This window comes from Patiria miniata, unplaced genomic scaffold, assembly GCF_015706575.1.
Source record: "Patiria miniata isolate m_02_andy unplaced genomic scaffold, ASM1570657v1 HiC_scaffold_6, whole genome shotgun sequence".
Classification (NCBI taxonomy): Eukaryota; Metazoa; Echinodermata; class Asteroidea; order Valvatida; family Asterinidae; genus Patiria; species Patiria miniata.
Window position 1 is genome coordinate 13,355,376 of NW_024037073.1, and position 12,592 is coordinate 13,367,967.

The 12,592-nt window shown below is 40.3% G+C and overlaps 2 protein-coding genes across 2 annotated transcripts in view; one reads left to right on the forward strand and one right to left on the reverse strand.

Annotated features, from left to right (window-relative positions):
- Positions 1 to 5,835, reverse strand: part of LOC119743112 (acetyl-coenzyme A synthetase 2-like, mitochondrial) — a 35,288-nt gene extending 29,453 nt beyond the window's left edge. The window contains exon 1 of the mRNA XM_038219466.1: positions 5,414 to 5,835. Coding sequence (XP_038075394.1) covers positions 5,414 to 5,786 — 373 coding nt within the window. The 5' untranslated portion in view covers positions 5,787 to 5,835. The remainder of the gene's footprint in view (positions 1 to 5,413) is intronic.
- LOC119743113 (zinc finger protein 8-like) lies at positions 1,104 to 8,181 on the forward strand. Its single transcript, XM_038219467.1, has 2 exons — positions 1,104 to 1,667; positions 7,354 to 8,181. The coding sequence occupies exon 2, from the start codon at positions 7,388 to 7,390 to the stop codon at positions 8,015 to 8,017; it is 630 nt and encodes a 209-aa protein (XP_038075395.1). The 5' UTR covers positions 1,104 to 1,667; positions 7,354 to 7,387; the 3' UTR covers positions 8,018 to 8,181.
- The last annotated feature ends 4,411 nt before the right edge of the window (positions 8,182 to 12,592 follow it).

Genomic DNA, 12,592 nt, shown 5'->3' on the forward strand with positions numbered 1-12,592 from the left:
AGTTTTTCGCTTCGCACAGGGGTGTGAGTGACCACTTATAAAAATAGCTGAAAATAGCTGAAGAAAGGTGTAAAGAAGCTGAACTTTGGAAATCTCCTATACTTTTGTACATAGCAAGTGAGGGAAAAACCTGAAAAACAGCTGAAATCTAAAACAAACAAAAAGCTGAAATCAGCTTTAAAGCTGAGATTTCACACCCCTTGCGAATTGCAAGAAAAAGAGAAAAAAAAACCAGGACAGATATTTGCCTCACGGCCTCATGAGGCAGAAAACGCAGCAAAACTTGACCACACGCAGTGAGCTTTGTGACGAGCAAACGGCCACGAATGACTTATTGCTCAGCATACAGCTCTCGTGAGCGGCGGGCTTCATTCACAGTAGTTTGTACACTGGTTGTCAGTGGATATGGGATTTTGTACAGGCCTGTTAAAGTCTCTCAACCCTGGGCCCAATTTCATAGAGCTGCTTAAGCAGAAAATTTGCTTAAGCACAAAAAAACATTGCTTAGTAAAATTAGGTTACCGGCCAAACTCCATGTGATGTACATTGCTTGTGACTGGTATTTAGCTGTTGTTTACTTAGCATAACAATCGCATGGAGTTTTGGCTGGTAACCTGATTTTATTAGGCAAGACGTTTTTGTGCTTAAGCAAATTTTGTGCTTAAGCAGCTCTATGAAATTGGCCCCTGGTCCCAACCAGGGCTGAATTTTACCAGTGTAGAGTGCTAGATCCATGTAGCAACAATGCTGGGTTCTTAACTTCTTGTTTATGTATCCTACACATTATTATTGTACTAAAAATCAAGCTGTAATTTACATTCAAACCTTGATGACATTTCACGCACACCTATTTTATTCAAAGGGTTCTTCTACAGTTAAAAAGCTTACAGGGTTAACTTGTAGCTGTGGTTTCATAGCTTGTTGCTGCTGGGGGAACACAATGTTTATCCCAAAATACTAGAAGAATAATGTTCATTTGATAAATTTTAAGCAATGAATAAAGTTACTGACAACAATTAAGCGTGCTTTGTCAATGCACATATGTGTAATGTTGTGCAGAAAACAGTGAGTTCAAAATGGCAGCAGCTTTTCCAATTGTAACCTCATATACAAATGTAGGAAACAAGATTTTCATTCTTGCTCACAACATAATGCCGACAACCAAAGTTATATATAGTCCATTTTGTAACCTATCTTATTCCCTTTAAAAGAAAAATTTACTTTGTAGGGCGTAAACAGGTAACTAAGTTCAGGGTCTCTCACGATAAAAAGCGGATGTTTTGATTGTTCGCTGTAGCATATCGCCCTTCAGTGGCTGCGATGCATTGCGTTCTAGCCCCTTGCAGGTGTACAATGGAACACAAAACAGGGAACTCCCTGCATTAACGTCATAGAACAGATGACGTCCGTTCACGACTGAGTTGGCACAGGTGTCAATTCAAACAGGTAGTTTGATTGGGTTTCAGGGGCAACAAGCCCAGCTCAGTGCTCGCACTAAGGAAAGCCAAAACTAGTCAGCACTTTCTGAATTCAGCGTGCTTGAATTCACACGATAACTGGTACAGCTCAACATTGCTTGATTTGGCAGATGAAGAAGTACTGTACACTACTAGTTCTGAAAAGTGACAATGCTAGAGCAGTCCATTCTCTTGGTAGCACAGGCAAGGGTAAGTACATCTTATACACTGTAACTCGCTATGTATTCATGTATTCAACTATTCATTTATTCATTTTATTCAAATTCTTTCTGGCAATTAATACAAATTAATACAAAGAAGTGCACACGCACTGTAACTTGGAAGCCTGAAGAAACCTAGCGGAAGATAGGACGAGGAAATGTTCATTTTTAGAGATGGGAGGAAAACTGCAGAATGATAATCCAGGTGAAGCCATGGAATCAAGCAGGGATTGAAAACCCAATCTAGTATAAAAAGACAAAGGACACCATTTGCAAACATGCAAAAAATGAAACTCTCAAAATATCATGAAACATCCTATTTGATTGTAAGTAAATAGTAAGATCATGCATCCTGTGAAATCATTACGCCTAGCATGCTGTCATTTCGACGACGAATGACCATCATTTCCTCGCGATCATGGTTAGGACAAAACCATCACGCTTTCAACGGAAACCTATGCTTATATAATGTATCAAGAAAAATGAATGCATTTTCACAGTTTTCTTAAAAAGTATATCTACTGAGCTGAGTTTTGACAGGGTACCCGGTAGGTTTACTTTTAACCCTACACATTGGGTCCTGTTGGATTGAGCAGTTAACCCCTTGATAAATATTGCTGTATATATGTTGGGTACTGGTAAATAACGCCAAGTTGGACTCTGTTGGATCCAGCAGCAAACAGAAAAATAACGCACAGTTGGATTCTGTAGGATTGAGCATGCCAGTCATTTCATATTTTCAGGTACCCAACAACTTGGCAAGTTGGGTTGTGTGGGACTGTTTTGGATTGAGCAGGAAACTCATATGAGTAGCCGTTGGACTCTGTTGGATTTAGCAGGGTAGTCCTGATGGGGAGCTACTAACCTGCTTCAGAATGGCGTCCATTACATGTAGCCTACAAATGAATCTACCCTAACTCAGGCTAACTGTTCGAGCTCTAAAATTATGCGATACCATAATAATTATCTGTGTATTTTGTAACTTCGTATGGAATGTACAATCATCAACATGTTGGACACATCTGAGTAGCACCTAATGCAATTTACAAGAAAATTTCAAAGTAAAAGCTTGAAAAAAAATGCAAATTATGCAATAAAGAAAAGGCCAGTCATATTTAGTGTTTGCCCAATTGCTAAAGTTTTTGTCATTATGTGACTGCCTCCACAAAAATTGATACCAGCTATTTAGTATTATTTATCCAAAGAGAGTGGAACATGGAATAATGTACATCTGTTACTGTGGTAACTCATCAGGGGTTATACCAATACAAGGGTGCTCTCATCTTGGAATATAGCACATGACATGTGGGGTGCAACTACAATATAGGCCAGGCTACATGGGATTATGTAGCATGGCTTCATGCCATGGTTCGACCAATCAGCATTGAGGATTCAAGTATTGCTTGAAGATGAAACTAAGTGTAGTGTGGCAATACAGAGCAGGGAAAAAATGTTGCAACCTGACGCCACTTTTTTCTTCATATATCATCTCAATGAAGGTCAGTCATTGCAAAAATGATGATACGACATAAATCTGGGCTGAGAAACATTTCCGATTTTGTCAGGAAATACTTAGAAAATTGTCTTAGAAATACTTAGAAAATTGTTACAGTGCACACACACTGTAACTTGGAAGCATGAAGAAACCTAGCAGGAGATAGGACAAGGAAATGTTAATGTTTAGAGATGGGAGGAAAACCCCAGAACAATAATCCAGGTGAAGCCATGAAATCAAGTAGGAATTGAAAACCCAACCCACATATCAGCCAGGACGGGATTCGAACCTGGGCCATAGATGTGGAATGCAAGAAAAGTACACTGTGTGATGAAAAAGACAATGTACACCATTTGCAAACATGCAAAAAAATGAAACAGTCAAACATCATGAAACATCCTATTTGATTGTTAGAAAATAGTAAGATCATGCATACTGTGAAATCATTGCGCCTAATATGCTGTCATTTCGTCGCAGAGCTGACAAACCAGCGAATCGACCATTTTGGCTCTTTCAAGTATTTATGCCAAAATTCTTAATTCTTGTCTGGATTTTGAGATTCGGAGCCCCGCCTGTGGCGAATCAGTCATAATAACAAATCCATAATTTGACATAGTAATGCAACTTTTATTGGAGTTTGTTACACATAAAGTATCATTAACTTTAATTCATTTCCTATTTAGTAATAGAACAAAAAAGAAAAATTTTCCTATTGGACCCCTAATTTATAGAATGACCCAATTAGCATAATTTGCAGAATTGCTAAAGTTTTTGCCATTATGTGACTGCCTCCCAAAAAAAAATTGATACCGGCTATTTTGTACTGAAAGAGAGTGGAACATGGACTAATGTACATCTGTTACTGTGGTAACTCATCAGGGGTTATACCAATACAACGCTTCATGCCATGGTTCAACCAATAAGGCGAAGTAAAAAAAACAACAAGTTTCTCGTCCCTGCCCGCTTCCTTTTTGGAGGCCGCCTGGATTTTTTTATTATTTTTTATTTTTGAAAAATGTAGTAGAAAAACACCGAAAAAGTCTACAAATTCATCGGAAAATAAATACCAATACCAATACAACTCTAAATGACACAGTAAATATGTTCAGTTCTCTTGTCCAACTTGTCTTTCATCTTTAAAAGTGTCTTTGAACAGTGGAACACCAACGGTTGCAGGAAATTTTGAAAAGGCGGTCATCTTGAAAAAAATAAAAAATAAAAAGCCCCGCTTCCTCCCTTTTTTTCAAAAACCCTGGACGAGAAACTATTTTTTTTTTTTTACTCGGCCTAAGCATCAAGGATTCAAGTATGGCTTGAAGATGAAACTATGTGTAATGTGGCAATACAGAGCAGGGAAAAAATGTTGCAACCTGACGCCACTTTTTTCTTTATATACCTATCATCTCAATGAAGGTCAGTCATTGCAAAAATGATAACACATGAATCTGGGACTGAGAACCATTTCCAATTTTGTTAGGAAATACTTAGAAAATGTTCTGAATCTTGACTCTCGATAGACTTTGTACACAACCGCTGAAGTGACGTCAGGTTGCAACATTTTTTCCATTGTTTTTTTACTAAAATAATGAATAGGCCTAATGAAAAATAGGAAAGAATGTTGTAATCTGACGCCACTTCAGCGGTTGTGTACAAAGTCTATGGAGAGTCAACAAAAGTATTTCCTAACAAAATTGGAAATGTTTCTCAGTCCGGATATGTCTTATCATTTTGCAATGACTGACCTTCATTGAGAGGATATATGAAGAAAAAAGCAGCTTCAGGTTGCAACATTCGTTCTGAAAAATGAATAAAAGCCTCCTGTCATCTGGAAAATTTTTGGACGCAAATCTAAAACTTTCATTCTGGCCTTAGAATTTAATTACAGAATATTTCATCTTCTTTATCTGATTCGTGGCTCTGGAGGAATTCTTTTCACGGGAAATAAAGTCCTGAAGTAGGCCCTAAATAAATGGCATTAGGGCCTAGGTCTGATTATTCCCGTCTCCTGAATACAAAGTCACAGTGACAATGCAAGTGAACGTAAGATGAATGTGTGCCTGCATCTTTCATATTTTAATAAGGCGAATTTGTTGTTGACATACTACTAGGCCTACCGGTAGGCCCTACCATTCATTGCTTAATGTGTGTAGATTTACTAAATTGATGAATAGGCCTACTCGGACAACAATGAATGAATGATGACTGCAAAAGTAAGGGATTACTTCATTGTTATTTCTCACCAGACACGTTTATCTTTCCGCCTAAAAACCAGGCATTTTCCCCCTCGGCCCAATCGACTTCCGAGACCTTGTCAAAGTCCTCGTACCACCGCAGCCTTGACCGGGCAAATGTCCCCCAGAACTTGTCTGGTTCACGAAGCGAAAATCGATGCAGGTCTTCGTGACTTTCGAAAGTGTATCCCATCTTTTCGAAAGTTTCTAATTCTGGTATATGCACAGAAGACACCTGTTTTGCCCAGTGGAGGGACGAGGTGGATATACATCTTGTAAAATGTGGTTGTCTGAAACCGGTCACTAAAGCAGAAATCGTCCCTGCGATTCCAGAAAATTTACAAGTTTGTCCAAGCCAGCGTCCCAACTGCAACCCCGCCATGTTGATTGAGTGAACAGCTCCACACTTTTTCGCGCACTGTGCATGTGACACATGACCGATCGTGTGTTTACGTTTCGATTCACACAATAGCGCCATCTTGTGGCAGAATATGGTCATGAGCGGTCTGAGTCTGAATGAGCGGTGTCAGCGGTGTATTTAAGTACGAGCACCTAATAGGCTCGAAAGAAAGGATTTTCAAATTTTTATTCCTCTATTTTGCAGCCAGGCCATTCCCGTAACACTAAAACGCGGTAACTTTGCCGCGGCAGTGGAGGTCTCTATCAGCAAGATGAATAGATTTGATACATCTTGTTGATAGAGATAGCGTGCACTAGCTGATCATGGCGGTAAAATACCCATTCGCAACGTTTAAAAAAAAAACCCAAATCATAAACAAAACACGATATCATACACCAAGGCCTTAATTATACCGGTGTTGTTAAAAAATATATATCATACGAGTTAAACAGACACAAAGATTACATTGGCGAGACTTTTTGAGCAACAACACTTGTCTTACTTTAAAGGGCATGCAATGTATTTTTTTAATGCTGTCCTTGAAAGTGCACTGTCCCATTTAACCTTATTTTCAATATCCGTTTTGCCTTTTTGAAGGGTGTTTTGGTGCATTTGTTTTTATGCTTATGCAAATTTCCATATTCATGAGCAAAACTGTGATGTCATTCCGGGCATAAACCTCAATGTTACGGTTGTTTCAGCACAAAAAGTTGCAAGAATTTTGGATATTTTGCTACAATAACTTATTATTTTGTTTTTTGGTGATGCATTGTTGTGTAAGTACACTGTAAAAACAGTGTTTAGCATTTAAACACATCAGAAACGTGTTTATAGTTTAATACGTTTTGGAATGTGTTTCAATTCTAAACGTTTACCACTTTTTAATGTTGTGAAACTAAACGTGTTTACGTTTTGGACATGTGCTTAGGATTGTATATCTAAATGCGCTTAGGAAGGTGTTTAAATGCTAAACATATTATAAATTGTACATGTCAAACGGATAATGCGTGTCACAGAAAAAGGACATCTAAACATGTCATGATACTAAACGTGTGGAAAAAGTGGGTACAGAATTAGTGTTTAGAAATGTGTTTAAATCCTAAACACCATTTTTACAGTGTACATGGCAGTAAGCTAAATCGAGCAACCCTTTCTCATAAATCTTTTCAATGAGTACATTTTGGGTTCCTCAAGAACAGAAAACCCCTGAACTGAACAGTGTCTTCCTGAAATGACATCACGGCAACAGCCATCCGGTTGTCCGGTAAAGCATGGGAAATTTTTAAAGAAGTGCACTTTTCAATAACATTTACCAACTAGGGATGTTAAATAGTTTTCATACATTAAGAGGAGTAGCAAGTTGCACAAAATGTGCTCCTCAGAAAAATTCATCGCATGGACCTTGTATAACGTGGATAAGAGATCTTTTCGTCGGCGATGGATTAAAAAAAATGATAAAACTATAGTTTTCCCTCTCTATCAGCTTTTGTGCTCGGTCTTTCCTGAGGTAGATCAGGATATCATATCGATCTTTTGTGTTTCTCCTCAGTGCAGGTTTTCAGTTGCTGAGGAAGAGATAAACCATGGAGGATCCAAACAATAACGAGGATTATGCATCATGTGTGCCGGACTACTTGATGCCCGACCTAATAGCGACCAAGGATGAGTTATGTCCGGACGAGCAGTCAGTGCCCGTCTTCGACCGCGGATGCCCCGCCGAGGACCAATACAATCCCGCCGCGGGATGGATGGGGAATCAAATAGACTTTCCAACGTACCACTCACAGGTGAACGGCAACTACATGGAGAGCGCCCCCAGTGGTCAACCGCTGCAGCTGAACTACGACCCTGCTTGGTTAGCGCCCTCTTTTACCTCTGAGGGCGCTCTTTCTACAAACCATGTGGCGGAGCCGACTCACGTCCCTCAGCACCCCGCAGCATCCTCGTCGTCGGGCCTGCACTGTTCGGTGTGCTTCCGGACTTTCAAGCAAAAGTTGAGCCTGACTAACCACCAGCGGTCGCACACGGCCAGGCAGCCCCACCTGTGCACGATCTGCGGTGAGACCTTCAAGTACAAGACCAACTTCAAGCGCCACAGGAGGATCCATGCCAAGGAGATGAAAATTTGCAGATACTGCGGAACCAATATGGAGAGTGACTACGATCTGGTTCAGCATGAGAAAGAACACAGACGGCAACAAAAACAACTTTAGTTTGAAACAAACCTAAAAGACAGTAACTCAGAGGATTACTATAGAAAAAAAAGTAGAATTTCGATAGGCATATACACTACGTCCAAAACTACCCGCAACTTTTTTGCGAGGCTCTAGCGTCGGCGCGGAAACACGCACCGCCATTATTTTTATACAATTTTAAAGCTTGGAATCTGAACTTTATCCCTGGCGACTATTGGTTTGATATTTAAAAGAGTTTTTAAATTATTTGTGTTCAAATAAAGGCATGTCGAAAACAAATTCAACCGATTTTAAGGAAAATCGATTATGCGTACATTGGAGAGTAATCTCGAGTCACACTTTGAGCGCGCTTTTTGAATAGGTAGCCTACATACTTGCACGTGAATTGTAAATTTGAACTTGAAAAGAACAATGTCGTGAATTCAGTTAAAGCTATAGTCCATCATTTGTAATTTGTGCATTTTGTTCGTTTGAAGCGACAAAAGAGTTCAACATCTAATGAAGGATACTGAGCAACTAACCTGATGAAGTTTCAGCTAAGCTTCAGCTGTATATTCCGAGAAAAACAGCATTCTAAGATCTCAATTTCAAATCAAAAGTTACTGAATCATGTTTTGAATTGCAGCTATACGCGATGTCGCGTACTGATCCGACGAATTACAACAACCGCGCGCGCGTGTGCGTCGTTCCAAACCTTGTGCGCGCTGCGCTGAATAACAAAACGAACTACTAATTTAAATTTTCCTACGGTGCTTCTTAAGAATCAACGTTGGAAATGCCTTCTTTTGTTGATTACTTCAAAATGACAGCTTCCCAGAAAGAATAATTTCACAGGGAGTTTAGTTCCCTTACTATCTTTCAACCAAGTTTGTTTTTTTAACAATAATTACGCCAGTTACTTTTCGGATGGCTGCAAATGATGGACTATAGCTTTAAGATGTAGTCTACGTGGATCGAAAAGATTAGGAAACACAGAAAGTAAAAAGGCAACGAGATCGCATGCGCATGATTGATTTTCCTTGAAATCGGTTGAGTTTGTTTGCACATGAATCATTTCAAAACCCTTTGAAAATCAAACCAATATTTACCAGTGATAGAGTTAAGATTCCAAGCTTTAAAATGATATAAACCAAAAAAAAAAAAAAAAAAAAAATGGTGGTACGTGTTTCCGCGGCGACGCTATAGAGCCTCATAAAAAAGTGTTGCGGGTATTTTGGGACGCGTTGTATAACGATGGATATAAGATTAAGAGTGCTCTTGAAATAATGTATCATTATTTCAACTCTTGATAATTATAATAGAGATAAAGACAGATAGAATTTAGATGGTTACTCGGAGAAAAAAAAGAAGCTATGTAGAGTAGAAGTAGCAACTTCCTGACAACAGAGTATGAAAACAAGATGCTGGTTCCATTTTCTCATTTGTCTGACCGCCTGACTGACTGCCTCCCCGACTGTCTCCCCGCACTGACTCCCCGCACTGACTCCCCGACTAACTGACTGACTGCCCGACTGACTGATGTATGACGAGAGCAGGGCCGGGCAGTGCTATCGCATAAAACTAGCATCACTATACGTCGGCTAACTACGGCCTACATGCATGAAAAGACTTCCAGTGAATAACCATTCTGAATGAATTGAATATAATTCTGTGCACTCAGGGACCAGCCTTTCTAGGCTTGCCTTGTTTTGTTAGTGTCCCCTTTACTTTAACATTGAACATTTGTACAGATGCAATTCAATTTCTTGACAGTAATCAAAGTAGGCCCGAATGCAATGACCGATTACAGTGTAAGTATTGGTGTGCATGTCAACTGGTCTCCCAAAATAATTGTCTCAACTTCTTCATCTTCAAGTACCGTTTAAGACGCGTTTGTAATTGGACCATGATCGAATATAGCCTTTCGCCAAGGCCATCGTGACTTGACTTGCCGGCATTAGACAAAGCGGCGAATTTCTTATGTTTTTCTTTATAATCTCGATTTTTGCTACCCCAATTCAAAAGGGTTGAAAAATTCCAACCAATCATCAGCCTTTTAGTGCGCGCGTGGCTACTATCCGGACGCGTTGACGCGTCCAGATGCTTACACAAAATTTAAAAAAAGTTTCCACGAGATCGTGACCGCGTAAATGTTTTTACATTATCTTGTTTTAATTTTATTTATAAAAGTATTTCAAGAAATTATTTGAGTGTATGAACTTATTTTTCATCTGAACTTATTATATTTTTCATCTGAACAGTTATTTGCTCATACGTTTTCCTTACTCACCCTTCTTTCACAAATGGAAGCGACTAGGCAAAATCCGCGTTGTGATTGGTTAACCTTTCAGCACTCTTCTTATTTGCATAAAAACTATGAATAATTCAACAAAATCAAGTCCCTTATAATGCACTTTTGTCCCTTGTGGTACCGGTCTTCTAACAGGGCACCCAGCCACTCCAACAATTAGGGAAACCTTGAAAATGAGTTTCCATTTTCCCAGTCGGGAAAACTCAGGGAATTTGGAAAAACACACACACACACACACAAAGGGGAAAACTCAGGGAATTTGACAGTGACCGAGAAGGGAAAGGTTTTCGCCAGTTTGCGTATATGTGCGGACATTTTGTTTTCATATTGAGAAGCCTGCCTAAATCTGGATATATGCTAGTTTTCACAAGAACGTAGGCCCGTTCACTGACCCGAGACAGGCCGGGGGGGGGGGGGCATTAATCCCAGAAGTAGAACACTTTCATCCGGAGCAACTTTGAAGATCGACCCCATCCCTTTAACTACACTAGCACCGGTCCGAGTCCCGACTGCACAATTGTACATAATATTACGCAGTCTTACAGAATTAAGTTTTGGAGCTTATGATTTATGTGGCTCGTGTTATCGCTGAAGCCATGCACTGGAGGTCTCCGCTTTTTTAAACTCGAAAATTAAACTTTCCTCGCTCGGGGACAAATCCCATTCACGGCCCCCTCAGATGTAAATTAATGCGTTAGATTTATATCTAGGGCACTCTGAACGAGTACGAAACTACATGTACACCACGTGACTTAGCCCGACTGCGTCTGGCCGTACAGTACTATCGCAAGCTCTGTAGAGCTTGCGATAGTACTGTACGGCCAGACGCAGTCGGGCTACACGTGACTATGCCTATTTTAACATGAAGGGTATTTTTCTGACCAGAATAGTTTGGCAAGGAACTCATGAATGGAGGTCTAATCGACTCAACAAGCACTCCAATGAGCAGACCGCGAAATGTTTGACTGGAGTATGTCACATTACCTTAGGAAAGCAATAAAACAACAATGTTCGGTTCTGCAAGCGGAGGATATCGCTCGGGAGTGGCTTTTGATTTATATATTGTGTATGTGCATATAATGTTTGTTGTGGTTGCGGTGCCCAATGTTTTCCTCGCCAACTCTACTGTTCTCTTTACTTTAAAGTTGAATGAGACATCGAATAAAACAAATCCATGCACGTTTATTTATGGGAAAATTTTCTTTCACATTCCGAATATTATTTCCGGCCCGACAACCGGGTGGGCCGGGTTGGGGGGGGGGGGGGGGTTAGGGGTCGAAGAGGGAGGCAAGTTGTTTCAGCTCCCACTATGCCACTGGTGGACGCTGAAAATTGGAATTCAAACCCTGGCCACAGAGGCAGAATAAAAAAAATTCAACCCCAGGATGGGGAGAGTCACTTTGATGTTGGTATGTTTGGTGAAAGTTCGTCCCACTTTAAGATTTCGAGCGGGGACGGATGGACGGTGATTGGGGACTGTAGAGCCAGATCTATATTTTAGCCAAGGAGGGTGAGGTTCGGGGAGGGTGTGTGTGGGGGGGGGGGGGGGGGGGGGGTTGACGAACGGCCCAATCCAGATCCGACTTGTGTTCACTTCCTAGCTGTCTATTTTTTAATCTTATTATAAAAGGCATGGGGAATGGTCCAGCAGATGCAGCCCCCTCCCCCACACAAAACGGGTGTAGCACGAAAAAAGGTCCACATTTTACTTTAAAAAATACACAAGGCTGGTTATACAGGCCTAGGAGAAACAGGGCAAGTAGGGAGATGTTCAGCCTGGACAGAAATAATTGTGAACAAAAATCGTTCTGCTGTTTGAGTTAGTTTGTTTTCTTGCAAATTAGTTATGTCAGATGTACAATATTTGTGTTGTACCCTTGCTTATATTGAGATGAAGATGGAAAACGAATGAATGATGACGACTATGGATTTGTCTTGACATTAAATACGTTGGGAACAGTTTATTCGGCAGCGAATACTTTCCGGGTTCCCGGTAGAGGGGTCGAGCATTAGTAATACAAGTTTGGAATCGTGTGATGGACTGATAGTGCACTTAAACAAAGAACATGAGAATACCGACTTAACTTGTATTGGTCGTAGTCAGCTTTTACATCATTGGACAAACTGTCCCATAACGTGAAGGCGCTACCGGTTAGTTTGGAGGGCAGGAGAGTGGCGAGTTGTTTGTTCGTGATTATCATGGGGGTTTGCAATAACTGACGGCAACTTTCAACCGACGACACCAGACGGTAAAATGGGACGAGAAGTTCTGCTTTAAAGGCATGTATCATTTGCATTTATCC

What these genes read in the sequence shown, in the direction of transcription:
- LOC119743113 (XM_038219467.1), top strand. Translation starts at nt 7,388, where the DNA reads ATGGAGGATCCAAACAATAACGAGGATTATGCATCATGTGTGCCGGAC.